Source organism: Artibeus jamaicensis, unplaced genomic scaffold (assembly GCF_021234435.1).
Source record: "Artibeus jamaicensis isolate MK-2021 breed Jamaican fruit bat unplaced genomic scaffold, CSHL_Jam_final contig_374, whole genome shotgun sequence".
NCBI lineage: Eukaryota > Metazoa > Chordata > Mammalia > Chiroptera > Phyllostomidae > Artibeus > Artibeus jamaicensis.
This window is the reverse complement of record NW_026521808.1, coordinates 837,805-856,490: the sequence shown is the minus strand read 5'-3', so window position 1 is coordinate 856,490 and position 18,686 is coordinate 837,805. Positions and strand designations below refer to the sequence as shown.

Here is an 18,686-nt window from a genome sequence, read left to right as displayed (position 1 = left end):
TGTGAGGTGGTGGGGTTCTGGGCTATGGTAACAACAGCATAAATGAAATAGAAGAGACAAAAAATGCATTACAAAGAAAGAATTGTCTGGATTAATGGATCAGTTCATTAGGGGACATAAAAATGAAGGAAGAGTAGATGATGATGATAAGGTTTTAAGCCCTGTTTAATTCAGGGTCTTGAGCTGGGCCCTAGAGAATTCACCATTTCCCAAGATTTTGCCTATCCTTTTGTGAGGAAGATGCAAATGTTCACCTTCATTCATGCTTTTGTCTTTCAAAGTCAATCCCCTCATCTACTGCTGGCTTGACATTTAACTTGATTGCCATATTGTCACCTCAAACTTAGAATATCTATAAGCAAACTCACAATCTTATCAATCCACCCAGTCCTGAATCACATATTTCCATCAATAGAGCATCTTTTAATTTCATATGAAAAGATGGATCTCATTAAAAGATAGTACCAAGGATCTCATTATCTATGGGATCCTTAGTACTATCATTTTTTGTCCATATATCCATAATCACTCGTAGTATGCATATGTGGAAAACTCTGTTTTGGAATTAAGTTTGTAGATACTAGGAGTGTTTATCCCATATATGAAATCTGTCCAAAGTTCTTTAAAAGATTCATGCATTCTCTTGAAAGGACTAATTACATACCATTAAGGTCCCAGTGGAATTCCCACGATAACTCTGCCATGTAGTCCCATCAAGACTATACATGATGATAAACTGAGAGATGTAGAGGCTGGAAAACTTCTGACGGGCACCCTGGGTCATGATGCTGTGAATAATCATTGGTGCCAACAAATCCACCTGCCAATTAAAACAACACTTTATTTTAAGTATATATCCCACCTTCTGAAATTCATTATTGGCTTAAGAAGAATCTATATTGACACAGATCTGTCCAGTATTACCTTGGGTGTGCAGGTGAAGCAGATACCAATGTTGAAATGAGGGTGTGTGTGAAGCCCTGGGGTATATGATGGGAAGGAGTAAGCAAGGTGCTTATTGAGTTCCCAGCCTACTTTCTGTAAAACCAGAGCACTTTGAAATAATTGAGTCCCCATTTCCTCTACTTACATCCTTTGTGCTGCACATAGGAACTCACATAATCCAGTGCTTTGTCCATACCTCAGCCTAGCCAAAGCCAATTTTCTCCCTTCTGTTCAGACTAGCTTCCATCCTAACATTTCTATCAGTAATAAACTGCTACCCCTCCTTCAAATGTTAGTTAAGAAACCATTTCTCCTTGTTAGCCTTTCCTGCCTTACCCAGACAAATTTAGTTCTGCTGCTCTACTCATATGCTTCCACTTCATTTTGTATAATAACTTCATTACATTAAATTATGCACCATATTATAAAAGTTTCCCTGCTTATTTGCCTTCCTTGTTAGACTGAGATCCTTAAGGCAGTGAACCTGTTTGAGTCACCTAACCTCTCTATGTCTCAACTTCTTTATCTGGAGATAATAAAGTGGAGATAATAATGGTGTTTATCTCAAAGGGTTACTAGATGGATTAAAGAGTTAATAAATGTAATATGCTGAGTTCAGTGCCTGATACATACTAAGCAATAAATGTCAGCTTTTATATTCTCTCTAGCACCATCACATAACATGGCATCTGTTATAATACTGATGCTTAGCAAATGTTTGAAATGAGTGAGAAATGGCAGAGTAGTAGGGAATGATTTTTTAAATATTTTATTTATTTATTTTTTAGAGAGAGGGGAAGGGAAGGAGAGAGAAAGGGAGAGAAACATCAGTGTGTGGTTGCCCCTCATGTGCCCCCAAGTGGGGACTGGCCCACAACCCAGGCATGTGCCCTGACTGGGAATTGAACCAGAAACCCTGTGGTTTGTAGGCCGGTGCTCAATCCACTGAGCTATACCAGCCAAGGTGGAATGATTGGTTTTTAAAGAAGAGGGCATGGACCATGCAGGCATTAAAAGGAGTATCTACTACAGGAATTTTGGCTCTAGTTATTGCCTTAACAAGCAAGTGAAACTTCTTACAGATGCCTGGCACACTCAAATTGGATTGGTCATAACTGTTTTGCTTAATGACTGTGTACTTTAGTTGACTGTAAGTTCCATCCATCCATCCACCATTCATCCATCCATTCAAAGAATATATTTTTTGTACTTGTTATATGTCAAGCACTATTCTAGGTACTGGGAATATAGTAGTGAACAAGAAAAAAGTCTTATCTTCATGGAACTTACATTTGAGTTTGAGAAAAAGACTATTATATATATGTTTTTAAAAAGGGTTTTATTTATTTATTTTTAGACAGAGGGGAAGGGAGGGAAAAAGAGAGAGAGAAACATCAATGTATGGTTGTCTCTCACATGTTCCCTACTGGGGACCTGGCCCACAACTCAGGCATGTGTCCTGACTGGGAATCGAACTGGCAACTCTTTGGTTTGCAGGCTTGTACTCAATCCACTGAGCCCCACCAGCCAGGCCCATATTTACATTTTAATTTACAGCACCATGTAGTGATTAGTGCCAGAGAAAAATGAGGCAGGGTAACAAGATGGAGAGTAGCAAATCTTCAGAAGCTACAGTGCTGTCTTTTCTCAAATTAGATAGTATTTCCAACTGAAGACACTTCATTTTTCCTCTTGGTCTTGTGGCATAAACAACTGAAAATGTCAGGTACAAAAACATGGCTTTTGTTGGATTGACTTTACTTTTTCTTCATGTAGCATATGAGAGGTCTTTTTTTTGACCACTGACTATTGTACCTTCTAGTAGTTTTAATAAGGACTTGCCAGCCTGGGCTGGTGTGGCTCAGTGGATTGAGTGTCAGCCTGCCAATCAAAAGGTCACTGGTTTGATTCCCAGTCAGGGCACATGCCTGGGTTGTGGGCTAGTTCCCCAATTGTGGGCATGTAAGAGGTAGCTGATTAATGTACCTCTTGCATGTTTCTCTCCCTCTCTTTCTTACTCCCTTCTCTTCTCTCTAAAAGTAAATAAATAAAATCTTTTAAAAAATACTTATTGAATAAAGCCTCACCAGTCCCCTTTTCCACTTATATTCTGTAACTGATGAATTCTTGGCAAATTGCCGATCTTATCTACTTCATCTTCTTGTTGTGCCTCTTCTGCATTATAATCAGAATGTTGGAGCAATTAGGCAATTACAGATTCAATATTTTTACCTATGTATCCAGACAAGTATTTGAATATTACAGCAAGACATACCTCTATGAAGAAGCAAGCAAGGTGGTAACGAGTCACATAGTATACAAATACAAATATTGCAGTGGGATATTTCCATGGAGCTTGCCAACTGGCTGTTGCTGATTGCCTGGTCTTGGTCACCTGACACCCATCAAGCCAGTGTTCTCATGCCTGGTAGCCTGGCTGTTGTGCACCTGCCAGGCTTTCTCACTGGTATAGATGCCTACCCCAATTCCCCTTCCTGTCAGCACCCCCTTCAACACTAACTTCTTACCTGCAGGCTCTCTGGCACCATTTCTTTCTTTCTTTCTTTCTTTCTTTCTTTCTTTCTTTCTTTCTTTCTTTCTTTCTATTTATTTATTTTTTGCCTTAATTTTTTAAATTTTTCAATTACAGTTGACATTCAATATTATTTTATATTAGTTTCAGGTGTAAATCATAGTGGTTAGACATTTATATAATTTATGAAGTGGTCCCCCTGATAATTCTAGTACCCACCTGGCACCACACATAGTAATTATATTTCTTCTTTTTAAAAGATTTCCTTCATTTTATTTTTAGAAAGAAGGGAAGGAATGGGCAAACAGAGGGAGAGAAACACGGATGTGTGAGAGATTCAGATCGGTTGCCTCTCACATGGCCCCTACCGGGGACCTGGCCCGCAACCCAGGCATGTGCCCTGACCGTGAATCAAACCCATGATCTTTTGGTTCACAGGCCAGTGTACCTGCCAGGGCTAGTTATTACATTTCTTTATTCTATAAAGTTACCAGATCAAGAAAATATGTATGTGAACTTCAGTAGGACAGATGGCAAAAAACACCTTAAGGATCAGGTGATTTAATACAAATTAGATGATAATGCAATGAAGTAAATTTACAACTGGTTCAATTTCCATAAGTAAACAGTGGTAGTTAATAGATGATTATCAATCTAAAAGGAGCATTCTGGAAATGGGATAGTATAATTATTATGGATTAAGTCTCTAGCTTCTCTGTGGCTGTGAAGCTGGGGAGATGCCAGCCAGGCCAAGCACATTGGATCTCGCCCTCCCAGCCCTTCAACCCTCAATAAAATGGTTTGCACCCCCCAAAAATATAAGGCTCTGGAGCCCAACTATCAGGGTTTGAATTTGGCTCAGCCACTTGTTGGCTGTGTCACGGGGCAAGTTATTTAACTTTTTTGCTTCAACTTCCTTATCTGAAATGAGGATGATAATAATATCTACCTCATAAGGTTGTGGTGAGGATTTAGTAGCTTGCTTTGTTTTAAGAACATAGTAATGAAGCCCTGGCCACTTCAATATTTTGATCATGACTGCTAAAATGTAAAATAGTTTAGTGATCAAGTCAATAAATTATGTGAAACAGGGAAGAGTAGGAAGTACCTTGGAAAACAGAATCTTGGCAAGCTGGAACAATGGGTCAAATCTAATAAGCAGAATCTTAACAGAGTATATTACTTAGGGTTCGTTGGTTTGGAAAAGACAATTTACTAGTCTCATCAGATTATATTCAGTGAGGGAAATATAATTCCCCAAATGGAAATGAGGATGCTATTACAAAAATAAATGCATAGAATAGATGAAGGGCAGCCAAATAGATTGAAATGTCCACTACACAGGGGTATATGCAAGGCTGAATGAGTGATAAACAAAGAAATACAAGGTGAGAACACGTGTTTTCGTAGCCTCACAAACAAAAAAAAAATTCTTAGAGATTAGTGAATAGTCCTCTCAAGTTAAGTCATAATTAGTAGTGCCTACAAAGCAAACAAAAAAGAATGAGCTGATGTGGTCCTCTGGAAGTTGATGCGGCATTAACAGATGTGCTCTTTGGGTCTGCTTAGTGGTAAGCCAGTTTATTTTTTCTGATTCTTATTTATTATTTTGACCTCAGGAGAAATAGAAGAGAAGATGCCATCTTACAAAGGAAAAAATACGTAGGGGAAAGTCCTCAGGCAACTAAGAAGAGAAAGAAGAAAGCTGCTACATTATGAGAAGTGGATAGAGCTGTGGGTAGTTGGTGGTAAAATGTGTGTACATTAATTTTTCTCCGGGCTTTAGGTAGTAGAGGTGGGAGGGAGGCATGTTAGACAGATTGAGAGAAAAGCTGTAAGCAGAAAAGTTTACTCCTTTTCCTGTTTGGGCTCTAGAAGGAATCTGCCTTCGTGGTTGGGCAGAGAAGTTAAGTTGGTGATTCCAAGTTGCCCTCAGCTCTCATATGGCACAGAAAGGACCCAGAAATTCCCGTATGTATGCCGTTGAAGAGGCCACTGTCCTGACTGATCACATGTTGACATGATAATATTTTTGCATATTTTGTATTAAATAAAATATTATTTAAATGATTTTACATGTTTCTTTTATAATGTGTCTATTAGGAAATGCAAAATTACACATGTGGTTTGCATTATATTTGTATTGCACAGTGCTGCTCTAGAAGAAATGTTAGTTTACAAGATTGGACTAACTTTAGTGTTTTCTATTACTCAGTGATATAGAATTTGTGAATAAGATGGATTCAGTTCTCTAAAATACATAAAGAGAAAGGATGACCATAGGACACCTAAGCAGTTGGAGACATTGAATAATAATAGAGTGCACAGTCTTGGGGGGTGGTGTCTTCAGTGTTGTAGAAGTATTCAGATGTTCTAATCCTGGTAAAAGATTAAAAGCACATAAATAAAACATATCAGCATGCTCAGTTCTATTCTTGAGCTTTTTCCTCATTTGTTACCTGGAGTTTGATGAAAATATATAAGAGATATATAGTTCTGTGAACTTGCAAGGGGAATATGTGATGTATTTTCTAACCTTGATCCAGGAAAACGGATCCTTGGTGCTCCAGGCATTGATTGATCCAGAATAATGAAGTCTGGCCAGCTTTGGGGCCCACTGTCCTTTGCCCAAGAAAGGGAAGAGATTAGATTCAGTTGGGTTGGTTCTAGACAGGAATGAAATTAGTCTCTTGAGAAAGGTTAATTCTATCTGTGAAGAAGATAAAGGCATAAAGCACAGTAGTATCAATTACTAACTACTTAAGTGTTTTGCTTGTCTTTGTCCTTTTTATTTTCTAAAACTTAATAATTTTGTTGATCATTAGTGCCTCTAACTAGCTGATACTGGAATGCATTACCAGCACTACCAAATATTATTTCTTTATTATACAATGTACCTTCATCATGGAAAAATTAGAAAATAAAAAATAAAAATAAAATATAAGTAAATATAAAAATAGAAAAAATATCCTTACAGAGAAAAATAGTACTATTTTGGTATATAACGCTCAAGCCTCTTTTGCAAAGAAATTTTTTCCCTGTAAAACAGGGGTTGGCAAAATTTTTCCTGTAAAGGGGTTAGCTTTACAGATCATCTGGTCTCTGGTCTCCGTTGTAATTACGTAACTGTTAGTGTACAGTGAGAATAGCCATATGATTGTAAATGAATGGGTGTGGTTGGATGCCAATATATGACTATTTATAGATATTGACATTTGAATTTCATATAATTTCCACATCATAAGGTATTAGTCTTATTTTGTATTTTCCCAATCATTTAAAAATAGAAAAATTGTTCTTATCTTGAAGGCCATGCAAAAACAGGTGATTGGCTAGATTTGGCCTGCAGGCTGCTGTTTGCTGACCTCTGCTCTAAAACAGTATTTGAGAACTCTCTATAGATCCTATTCAAGTTTAACTATCAGTATTCATAGAAAAGGGTGTCTTCCTGTTATAGTGAAGAGAATGGACTCAAAGGGTACAACACTGAAGGCAGGCAGGACATTTAAGGATGCAGTGGTTTTACCCAGGTAAGAAATGATGGCGGCCTAAATTAGGACAGCTCACAGTGGGAAATGAAAAGAAAACAGATTTGAGAAACACCTATAGAGTAAAATTAATAGATGGAGATGGATTGATTATTAAATTTCTCTAACAAAAGTAAGAAAGTTATTATTAGTCTAGTTCTTAGAGAGAAAATAATAATATTTACCATATTGTCCTGAAGCTGTAATCTGAAAATCTCTAATGCGTCCAGAAGCCATTCCCAGTGGAGCCTGACACTCTGTAATCAAATGAGGGAAACACAATAGCTAGCAGTGCAAAAAACTGAGCTTCACAAGTGCAAGTCAATGAAAACAGGAGAATACCAACAAATGCTCATAGTTTTTAGTGTTTACTATGTGCCAAGAATTATATAAAATATTTTATTATATAATCTCATTTAAGTCATCCCAACAAGAAAGTGCTAGAACTATTCACATTTTTCAGCTGAGGATACTAGGGTCCATACATGAGTAAACCAGTGGGTGTCTTACCTGTTTAGGGTTAAATCTCAAGCTCTTCCAAGCAATATTTGTAAGTTATCTTAAGTAATTGAACCAAAATTGTTTCAAAATTTGCTCTTGGAGATCTTGGAGCTTCACAAAGTTGTGAAAAGGAAGAGATATTTTTTAGCACCCATTTGTTAAATATAGGGTGGGGCAAAAGTCAGTTTACAGTTGTTTGTATGGAAAAATAATACAATAATTAATAAATAATAATACAAAAATAAACTCTGTTTTATGTACTTACAACTATAAACCAACTTTTGCCCCACAGTGTATTTAGAGCATCAGGTTCAAAGTGTTCAAAGTTTCAAGCCCTCCTCTGAAGACTCTTATTATTTCTACCAGCAATATTAATTTCAGATTTGACTTTGAGCTTGCACTTATGTCTTGATAAAGGCAACCATTCTAGGAGAAAGATAAGCTGTACAGATGTAGGCTGAGTAGGCAGGGAGCTTCTGCCCACATTGTTACTCACGCTTGCTATACACCAGAAAAAGAGTGCTCATCCCAGCTTGTAGGTGTTCGCCAATAAGGCATTCTATTCTCCAAATTCCAACTTTGGATGGTAGCATTTCCACTGTCTCAAAAACACCTTAAAAAAACAAAAGGAACAAAAAATTTTTTTCACCAAAGAAATGAGAATGAGACACTTATGTAGAATATCAATGGAAATCTACCTAAGTCATTTCCACCACTATTGGACCCCTGAAACCCAAAGTGCTTGCTGTCTGACCCCTATAGTTGGAGACACTAGAGACAGTTCTGACAGCTCCCCACCCTGGGAAATAGGAGAGATGGCAACAGAATGCTTTGGTGATAGGAACAGGTGGAAGCTACTTCATTAGGCCTGTTCCATTAGGGCTTTCAGAGCCACAGGTTTATTTCTCATTGACCAGATGAAGGCTCCTTAGAAAAGAAAAGTCAGAGAGGTCATCCCAGATCTAGTTTACTAAGGTTGCCTTGAGGGCTAAAGTAACCCGAGCAGCAGAAAGCTGGAAGTAAATGCTGAGGGTTTGAGAAATGAGTGGCCAACCACTTGGAGTAAAGGTGTAACCAACCATGTCAAAGGGATTTCATGAGAGAGGGTCCCAAAAGGGAGTCTCTGAAGAGCCCCTGAGAGTTGTCTGCAAGAATATGAGACAGTACTTGAACAACAACAACAAAAATTTTTTAATTTTTAAAAGAAAATAAATAAATAAAAAGTAAAAACAATAACAACAAAAAACCCTTCCAGGTGTGCAAAGTGTGAGGCTTGCTTACCACAATGGTGCTAGTTATAAGTAAATAGCTTCTAGCCTACCCTTTACCTTGACCCTTTGCATGCTAGAGGTCGAAGCAGCAGCCATCGAGGAGTTGGGGGAAGCACAATAAGCACAGGTTAGAGAAACAGAGGACTCAACCGTGACTTCCTTCCCCAATGCAGGCTTCTAGCCTGGTGCAGGCTCAAATTAGGCGAGGAGAGATTCAAGTTAAATCAAGTTCAGAAATTTTATAAATAGCTTAGAGTGAACATTGTAATTTCTGATGAACTATATTTGTGATGTAAAGTGACCACAGGACTGCTTATTACTTAAGATAAGAGTGAGCAGAAAAGTCATTGGTCTTAACAGAAGTTTTACACAGAAATAGAGCAAATTTGTTCCCACTATTAAATCTGTTTTAAAGGGACAGTGGAGAACTAAAATGAAGTTGTGTTTTGATCAACATTGTAAGTAGTGCTTAATCAATGTATTGGTAATAGACATAAACAAATCACTCCTTGGATAACTACTGGTGCTATGTGAGATTTGAGATGGAAAAAAACCCTCCTTTTCCTAGGAAAGTGCTATGACATTATTCATTTATTCTGTTCTATTTACTTTATAGCACATTATCTGTATCTGAAATTTTCATATTCATTTGCTAACTTATTTATTATTCCTCTGTAGGGTAAAGTTAGTTGAAAAAATAAGTTACCCAAGAACAGGAGGTTTGTCTGCTTTGTTCACTGATCATATCCCCAGTGCCCTAGACCATTTCAAGTAAATACTCAACAAGTAGAGTAGGTAGAAGAAAGAGCACGAACTAGCTCATACCTGGATAGAGGTTGTAGACTGCCATTTTATACTCTTCTTTTTTTCGTACAGTGAATACATGTCCACTGAAATGAATAGAATGGATGTTTTCACTGCTGCCCATACTGAGCAGATACCATCGAATCCTTTGATCCTGAGCCATTACTAACCCAGGTAGAGTATCCATCATATAGCCATTGATTGCTGAAGGAAAACATAGTTAGAAGGCTGTTAAAATCTGTCATAGAAGTTTCTTTACCTCCTTTGTCATAGTGCATGCTGCATTTCACAGTGAGTAATATTTGGGTGTGAGATATATTACCATGGAAGCGATAATTTTCTTTAAAAGTGGGGTCCTCCATCTGGATATTGCAGGGAGCCCTGCAGTTCCTTTCCATGTTTTCAGTGAAGTACCAGCTTTTGGTCTCATCAAAAATAGCGAAAAACAGAACAAATTCTTGCACTGTCACTTGTCTTCCATGAGCAGGGTTCAGTGTGTTAGTGCGGCAGATCAGAAGAGGTCCAATCAAGCCTGAGTGCACATCTTTTTCCTGAGAGGAAAGATATCAATTCCATGAGTAGAAGCTCTCTCACCTATGAACCAGAGTGGATTGGTATCATCTTTTATGCTCCTCCAACCTACTCTTCATTTTCTCATAGAACAATTCATCCTCCTCAGTATATTCCAGAATAGTATTTCTAAAATACAAATTTGATGTGACCTCCCCTGTTTAAAGCTTCCCATTATGCTTAGGATAAACACCAAAATTCTTAGCAGATATTGCAAAGACCATTTCTTCTAAACCAGAAAGTAGCCAGCACAATGTAGACCTGCTTACCAGATCAACATCAGAAAAATAAGCCCAAGCTTTGCAGTCAAACTCATTTTTAGTGGGTGCCATGTGATTTTGCACTTTCCAAAAGTAACTTTGGGTTTCATTAGGCTTGACAAACTTTTTTCTAGGTTCTTCTCCTTGCCTCTGATCTTCTTCATAAGAAATAAGGCTAGAATAAAAGGAGTAGGGACGAGAGGCCTGGTTTTTGAAAGTTACCTGCAGAACAAAAAATGTAAAAAAAAAAACAACACAAGAATTTTAGTGTTTATATTCTTAATAGTAATATCTATTTGTGCTTTATCCATATTTTAATACCCAGAGGAAGTGATACATAGGATGAATGTTGTTAGAATCCAAACTTAAAGCTCTATAAAGGAAACTATGAAGAATTTTTGGATTAAAAAAATTTTAAGACATGCAGTCAAAGTTGCAAAGGAGAAAATTCCTAAATACTAAAAAGCAATCCCAAAGTAAAAGGAAAAATATCACTCTAGGGGGGTTAAGAGACCATAATCCCAGGACTTGATACTTAGGTTAAGGTTCTTCATGACAAACTCCAGAATGAGCCCTGGCTGGTGTGACTCAGTGGATTAAGCACTGGAGAGGCATCTCTCACACATCAATGGTTTCCCTCTTTTTCTCCCTTCCTTCTCCTCTCTCTATAAATAAATAAAATCTTTTTTAAAATTCCAGGATGAATTCATAAAATGTTTTAAAAGACTAGTTTTCATATTTGAAAAAATGACACATTTCATAGGCCATATGAAAAGTAAAATGAAAATCAAGGCAGAAAAAATTCACTCGCAATCCTGTAATTTTAGATCCTTCTATATCCTTAATGTAAACCATCAGTTGGGATGATAAATGACTATTTTTTGGGAAAAAGTAAAACTACTTTGACCTTTGGCTCCCACAATGCACCAAAATAACTTCTGAGTCTATAGAAATTACTAATGGATTTAAAAGTTAAATCTTAAGAAATTAAACTGTAAAAGAAAGGACAAGAATGTATAGGTGATTTTAAGAAATCAAATTTCTGTATAGGGAAGAATTTTTATAAACATACAAGCTATGAAAGTGTCATAAAGAAAAGACTTATAGGTTACTTCCTGAAATACAAATACCTGTTTTAATTTTAAAACCACTACATATTATACCTGGCTGGTGTGGCTAAGTGGATTGAGTGAAGAAAAGGGTCTTCACCAGACTGAAGAAAAGGATAACTGGTTCAGTTCCCAGTCAAGGGCACATGCCTGGGTTGTGGGCCAGGTCCCCAGAAGGGAGCACATGAGAGGCAACAACATACTGATGTTTCTCTCTCTCCCCCCCCTCCCTACGCCCCTCTCTAAAAATAAATAAATAAAATCTTTTTAAAACACTACTACATATAAAGTTAAGAGAAAACAAACATGGAAAATGACTTCATTAAAATGATCAATGGTCGTTAATAAATCAGTGATTTATATATAAAATATAAATTAACAAGGAAAGCACTCCCTCCAAAAATGTCAAATGTGAAAAGAACAGTAACAGATAATTCAGTACAAAAAGTCTTAAAATGTTCATGTATTAAGTACATTGTATTTTTAGAATTTTATCCTAGGGAAAGAGTTGTGATCACAGCATTATTTAAATAGAGAAAAAAACTATCTATTCAAAGTAAATGGTTAAGTAGATCATAAATTCATGTAGTAAACTATTATGTCTTCACTTGAAAAGATACTTAGGATATGGGCTTTTTTTAGATTTTATTTATTTATTTTAAGAGAGGAAGGGAAGGAGAGAAGGAGAGAAATATCAATGTATGGTTGCCTCTCGTGAGTCCCCTGCTGGGAACTGGCCCGCAACCCAGGCATGTACCCTGACTAGGAATCGAACCACGATCGTGTGGTTCTCAGGCCTGTGCTCAATCCACTGAGTGACACCAGCCAGGGCTAGGAAATGTTTTTAAATAACATAAGAAATGTTTATGACATACATTTATTTAGTCAAAAAAGTAGTAGGGTTATACCTTGTATAATTCTGAACACACAAGTAGAAGAATACTTTGGCAAAAAGATAAGAACATACAGCAAAATGGTAATTATGAGATTATTTTTCAATTTATTTTCTATATTTAAAAATTTTCAAAAGTGAGAATACATTATTTTTATAATCAGAGACAAAAATGTACAGGATTAATTTTCTTGTGATTCCACTGTCCTCAACTCACCATGATATTGTCTTGGACTTCTGCTCTTATACATGGACCCAGGAGTCCCAAGTGTTCATTTAGTTCTCCACGATATAAGGGCTGAGTGAAAGAGCCATCAGTAAATTCCTGAAAAACCACCTTCTTGAACTGAGGGATATTTTTATTCTGAGCCCTGAAGAAGAAAAACAGAGGAAAATTAATATCCTTGTGGGCTAGGTATGTAGAAATACTTCAAATTCTTGCTTTCTCTATGTTTGAGATACATTTAGAAGCACTGATTATAAATTGGAAGTGTAAAGAGGAATGGAGGGGAAAAAGAGGGATTGAAGATAACTTTTCGTTTCTGATTTGGGTAAATGGGTGGATGGTGATGCGATTCACTGAGATGAAGAACCCCAGATGAGGAGTAAGTTGGGGTTTACAGTTTTGGGCACGCAGGACATCTATATGTATTAAACTGGCAAATACACAAAGACTGGGAGTTCACAAAAGAGGTTTAGATGAAGCTCATCCACATGTAGGTGGTATCCAAATCATGTGAGTGACTTATCAAAGTCAATAGTCAATTTTGTTATGTCCTCATCTTACTCTCCATTTAAGAAACATTTGAGTAGTTGAGTAGTTAGCCACTCCATCCTCCTTGACACATTCTCTGTAGGCTTCACTAGTATGTAAGTTACATGAAATCAGGGGTTTTTCTTTGTTCTGCCCGCTGCCATATTCCAAGTAGCTTGACCAAGTGCCTGGCATAAGGTAGGTGCTCAAAAAGTCTTTCTTGAGTGTTGAATGGATGTAGGGTTTATAAACATATTCTAAATATAAGAGAGCTCTAGGGTTCAGTCCTTGGATCTACTTTCTTTACTTAAAAAATTCCGTTAAAATTGTGAACTAAAACTGTAGAACAAGCTGCATAAAACAAATACTTTTGGTACAAAAATGCAACCATCATCTAGATTAAGAATATTGCCAGTAATCCAGAAGACTCGCTCTGTGTACCTTTCCAATCACATTCTCTCCCTTCCCACTAAAGGTAACCACCATTTTAATGTTTATGATAATTATTTCTTTGCTTTTCTTCATAATTATACTATCTATGTATACATTCCTAAGAATATAGTTTAATTTTTTAAGTAAGTGAAATCATATTGTATACATTCTTTGGTTTCTGGATTCTTTCATTCAGCATTATGGTTGTGAGATTAATGTACATTGCGTGTAGCTATAGTTTGTTCATTCCCATTGTGGTATAGTATTCCACTGTGTGAATATACCACAGTCATGGACATTGAAGTTGTTTCTAATTTTTGGTGTTTACACAAAGTCCTGCCATGAACCTTCTTGTAAGTGTATTTTGTGAACATACAGTATATATATGCATTTCCACTGGGCACATATCTCGAAGTGAACTAGCTGAGTATGCAGATGTTCAGCTTTGTTAGATACCACCACACCATTTTCCAAAGCTTTTGCACCATTTTCCATTTTTATCAGCAATGTATGAGAGTTCAATTTGATCCAAATCTTTCCAAACACTTGTTATTAACTTTGTTTTTACATTTTGGCCATTCTGGTGGCTGCATAGCATTGTGTCTGTTGTTTTATTTTATATTTCCATGATTAGTAATGAAGTTGAGCATCTTTCCTTATGAGTAATAGCCATGGGATTTCCTCTTTTGTGGAATGCCTATTCAAGTTTGTTTGCAGGTTTGTTTTTTTTTTTGCCAATTTTTCTATGGAATAATATGCTTTTTTTCTTATTAATTTGAAGGAGTACTGCACATAGTCTTTATTTTATTTTTTAATTATTTTTTATTTATTATGCTATTACAGTTTTCCCAACTATCCCCCCTTTATCTCCCCTATGTCCTGCCCCCCTAACCCTCTAGCATTACCCCCCTTAGTTCATGTCTATGAGTTGTACATATAAGTTCTTTGAGTCCTCTGTCTTCTATACCATTTTAATCTCTACCAATCTATTTTATGCCTACCAATTATGTTTCTTCTTCCCTGTACTTTCCCCCCATTCCTCCCTTCCCTTTCCCCACTGAAATCCCTCCACGTGATGTCTATTTCTCTGATTCCGTTCCTGTTCTAGTTGTTTGCTTAGTTTTTGTTTCCATTGTTTTTCTGTTCTTTTAGGTTAATTTCTTTTTTTTTTTTTTAATTTTTTTATTTTTTTTAAATAATTTTATTTGGTTACTTTTCAAGCACATTTTTTTTCCCTCTTCCCCCCCCCGCCCGGTCTCCCCCCTCCCTCCCATTCCCCCCCCCCCAAGTCCTCATCTCTGTGTCATTCATACTTGTTCCTCAAAATCCCTCCCCCTTTTTCCCCTTAAGTTCCCTTCCCTCTCCCCCTCTGGTCGCTGCCCACTTGTTCTCTATTTCAGCGTCTTTGTTTTTATTCTATTTGCTTATTTGTTTTATTCTTTAGCTTCCTGTCAAAGGTGAGATCATATGGTATTTGTCCTTCAATGCCTGGCCTATTTCACTCAGCATAATGCTTTCCAATTCCATCCATGTTGTTGCAAAAGGTAGTAGCTCCTTCTTTCTCTCTGCTGCATAAAATTCCATGGTGTATATGTACCACAATTTTTGGATCCATTCATTTACTGATGGGCACCTAGGTTGCTTCCAACTCTTGGCTATTGTAAATTGTGCTGCTATGAACATTGTGGTGCATAGGTTCTTTGAAATTGATGTTTTAGGATTCTTGGGGTATAATCCTAGCAGTGGAATTGCTGGGTCAAAAGGCAGGTCAATTTTTATTTTTCGGAGAAAATTCCATACTGTTTTCCATAATGGTTGTACCAGTCTACAATCCCACCAACAGTGAACTAAGGTCCCCTTTTCCCCACACCCTCTCCAACATTTGTTGTTTGTTGCTTTGTCTATTATAGCCATCCTGACTGGTGTAAAGTGGTATCTCATTGTGGTTTTAATTTGCATCTCTCTGATAGCTAACGATATTGAGCATCTCTTCATGTGTCTCTGGATGTTCTGTATGTCCTCTTTAGAGAAGTGTCTGTTCAAGTCCTTTTCCCATTTTTTAATTGGGTTCGATGTCTTCCTAGAGTGGAGTCGTGTAAGTTCTTTGTATATTTTGGAGATTAAACCTTTGTCTGAGGTATCATTGGCAAATATGTTTTCCCATACAGTTGGTTGTCTTTTTAATTTAATACTGTTTTCTTTAGCCATGCAGAAGCTTTTTATTTTGATAAGATCCCATTTGTTTATTCTTTCCTTTATATTCCTTGCTCTAGGGCACATATCTGTAAAAATGTTGCTGCGTGGAATATCTGAGATTTTCTTGCCAATGTTCTCCTCTAGGACTTTAATGGTGTCATGGCTTATATTTAAGTCTTTTATCCACCTTGAATTTATTTTGGTGTATGGTGTAAGTTGGTGCTCAAGTTTCATTTTTTTGCACGTAGCTGTCCAGTTCTCCCAACACCATTTGCTGAAGAGGCTATCTTTACTCCATTTTATGTTACTGCCCCCTTTGTCGAATATTAATTGACTGTAGAGGGTTGGGTTGGTTTCTGGGCTCTCTGTTCTGTTCCATTGGTCTATGTGCCTGTTTTTATGCCAGTACCAGGCTGTTTTGATTACAGTGGCTTTGTAATACAGTTTGATATCAGGTATTGTGATCCCTCCTACTTTGTTCTTCTTTCTCAAAAGAGCAGCTGCTATTCGGGCTCGTTTATGATTCCATATAAATTTTTGAAGTGTTTGTTCTATGTCTGTGAAATACGACATTGGTACTTTAATAGGTATAGCATTGAATCTGTATATTGCTTTGGGTAGTATGGACATTTTGATGATGTTAATTCTTCCAATCCATGAACACGGTATATGTTTCCATTTGTTTGTGTCTTCCTTGATTTCTTTCTTCAGTGCTGTGTAGTTTTCTGCATACAGGTCTTTTACCTCTTTGGTTAGGTTTATTCCCAGATATTTTATTTTTCTTTTTGCTATGTCGAATGGGATTTTTTCCTTGATTTCTGCTTCTGCTGATTCATTGTTTGTATACAAAAATGCCTTTGATTTCTGGATATTGACTTTGTATCCTGCTGTTTTGCCAAATTCATTAATTAGTTTGAGCAGTTTTTGGGTAGAGTCTATAGGATTTTCCATGTACACTATCATGTCATCTGCAAACAGTGACAATTTTGTTTCCTCCTTTCCTATTTGGATGCCTTTTATTTCCTTTTCCTGCCTGATCGCTGTGGCCAAAACTTCTAATACTATATTGAATAGGAGTGGTGAAAGTGGACATCCTTGTCTTGTTCCTGATCTTAGTGGAAAAGCTTTTAGTTTTTGTCCATTGAGTATGATATTGGCTGTAGGTTTCTCATAAATGGCCTTTATTATATTGAGGAATGTTCCCTCTATTCCCATTTTGCTGAGTGTTTTTTATCATAAATGGGTGTTGTACCTTATCGAAAGCTTTTTCTGCGTCTATTGATATGATCATGTGGTTTTTGTCTTTGCTTTTGTTTATGTGATGAATTACATTTACTGTTTTGCGAATGTTGAACCATCCTTGCATCCCTGGGATGAAACCCACTTGGTCATGGTGTATTATCTTTTGGATATATTGTTGGATGCGATTTGCTAATATTTTGTTGAGGATTTTAGCATCTATGTTCATCAGCGATATTGGCCTGAAGTTTTCTTTCTTTGTTGTATCTCTATCTGGTTTTGGAATTAGGATGATGCTGGCTTCATAAAAGGAGTTAGGGAGTTTTCCATCCTTTTGGATTTTTTTGGAATAGTCTGTGAAGAATGGGGGTTAGCTCTTCCTTAAATGCTTTGTAGAATTCTCCTGTGAATCCATTTGGTCCAGGGCTTTTGTGTGATGGGAGTTTTTTGATTACTGCTTCAATTTCTTTTGCTGTTATTGGTCTATTCAGGTGTTCTACTTCTTTTTCATTGAGTTTTGGGAGATTATATTTTTCTAGAAATGTGTCCATTTCCCCTAGGTTCTCAAATTTCTTGGCATACAGTTCTTCATAGTAATTTCTTACAATCCTCTCTATTTCTGTGGTGTCAGTTGTAATCTCTCCTCTTTCATGTCTGATTGTGTTTATTTGTGTCCGTTCCCTTCTTTTCTTGATGAGCCTACTTAAAGGCTTGTCTATTTTGTTTATTTTTTCAAAGAACCAACTCCTGGATTCATTGATCTTTAGAATTGTACTTTTAGTCTCTATGTCATTTAGTTCTGCTCTGATCTTAGTTATTTCCTTCCTTCTACTTGCTTTGGGCTGTTTTTGTTGTTGTTCCTCGAGTTCTTGTAGGCGTAGAGTAAGTTCATTTGTTTGAAATGTTTCTGTTTTCTTTAGGTAGGTCTGTATTGCTATAAACTTCCCTCTCAGGACTGCCTTGGCTGTATCCCATAAGTTTTGGGTTGTTGTGTGATCATTTTCATTTGTTTCCAGAAACTTTTTGATTTCTTCCCTAATTTCATTCTTGACCCATTCATTGTTTAATAGCATACTGTTCAGTCTCCATGATTTTGGGTGTTTTGGGTTTTTTCCTTTGGGGTTGGTTTCCAGTTTCAGTCCCTTATGGTCAGAGAAAATGCTTGGTATGATTTCAATATTCTTGAATTTGTTGAGGCTTGTTTTGTGCCCTATCATGTGATCTATCTTTGAGAATGTACCATGTGCATTTGAAAAGAATGTGTATTTAGCTTCTTTGGGGTGAAGAGCTCTGTATATATCCGTTAGGTCCATTTCATCAAGGGTGTTGTTTAATGCCACAATGTCTTTGTTGATATTTTGTTTGGAAGATCTGTCCATTTTTGATAGTGGGGTGTTAAAATCCCCCACTATAATTGTGTTGCTGTCTATATCTTTCTTGAATTTCTCTAAGATTTTCTTTATATATTTTGGTGCTCCTATGTTGGGTGCGTATATATTTATGATGTTAATGTCTTCTTGGTGGATTCTTCCCTTGAGTATTATGAAGTGACCTTCTGGGTCACTCTTTATGGCTCTTTTTTTGAAGTCTATTTTGTCTGATATGAGAATTGCTACCCCAGCTTTTTTTCTTGTCCATTTGCTTGGAAAATTT

The 18,686-nt window shown here is 36.8% G+C and overlaps 1 protein-coding gene across 2 annotated transcripts in view; it reads right to left on the bottom strand.

The window, feature by feature from the left end:
* Nucleotides 1–18,686, bottom strand: part of F8 (coagulation factor VIII) — a 203,053-nt gene that overhangs the window by 33,936 nt on the left and 150,431 nt on the right. Inside the window, exons 15-22 of one of the 2 annotated variants that reach the window (XM_053664492.1) lie at nucleotides 12,630–12,783; nucleotides 10,421–10,633; nucleotides 9,904–10,132; nucleotides 9,603–9,785; nucleotides 8,003–8,119; nucleotides 7,191–7,262; nucleotides 6,015–6,100; nucleotides 665–820 (exon numbers count right to left, since the gene is read on the bottom strand). In XM_053664492.1, the coding sequence (XP_053520467.1) occupies nucleotides 665–820; nucleotides 6,015–6,100; nucleotides 7,191–7,262; nucleotides 8,003–8,119; nucleotides 9,603–9,785; nucleotides 9,904–10,132; nucleotides 10,421–10,633; nucleotides 12,630–12,783 (1,210 nt within the window). Of the gene's footprint in view, nucleotides 1–664; nucleotides 821–3,684; nucleotides 5,858–6,014; nucleotides 6,101–7,190; nucleotides 7,263–8,002; nucleotides 8,120–9,602; nucleotides 9,786–9,903; nucleotides 10,133–10,420; nucleotides 10,634–12,629; nucleotides 12,784–18,686 lie in introns of those variants that run through there. The other variant, XM_053664493.1, reaches the window with a different exon arrangement.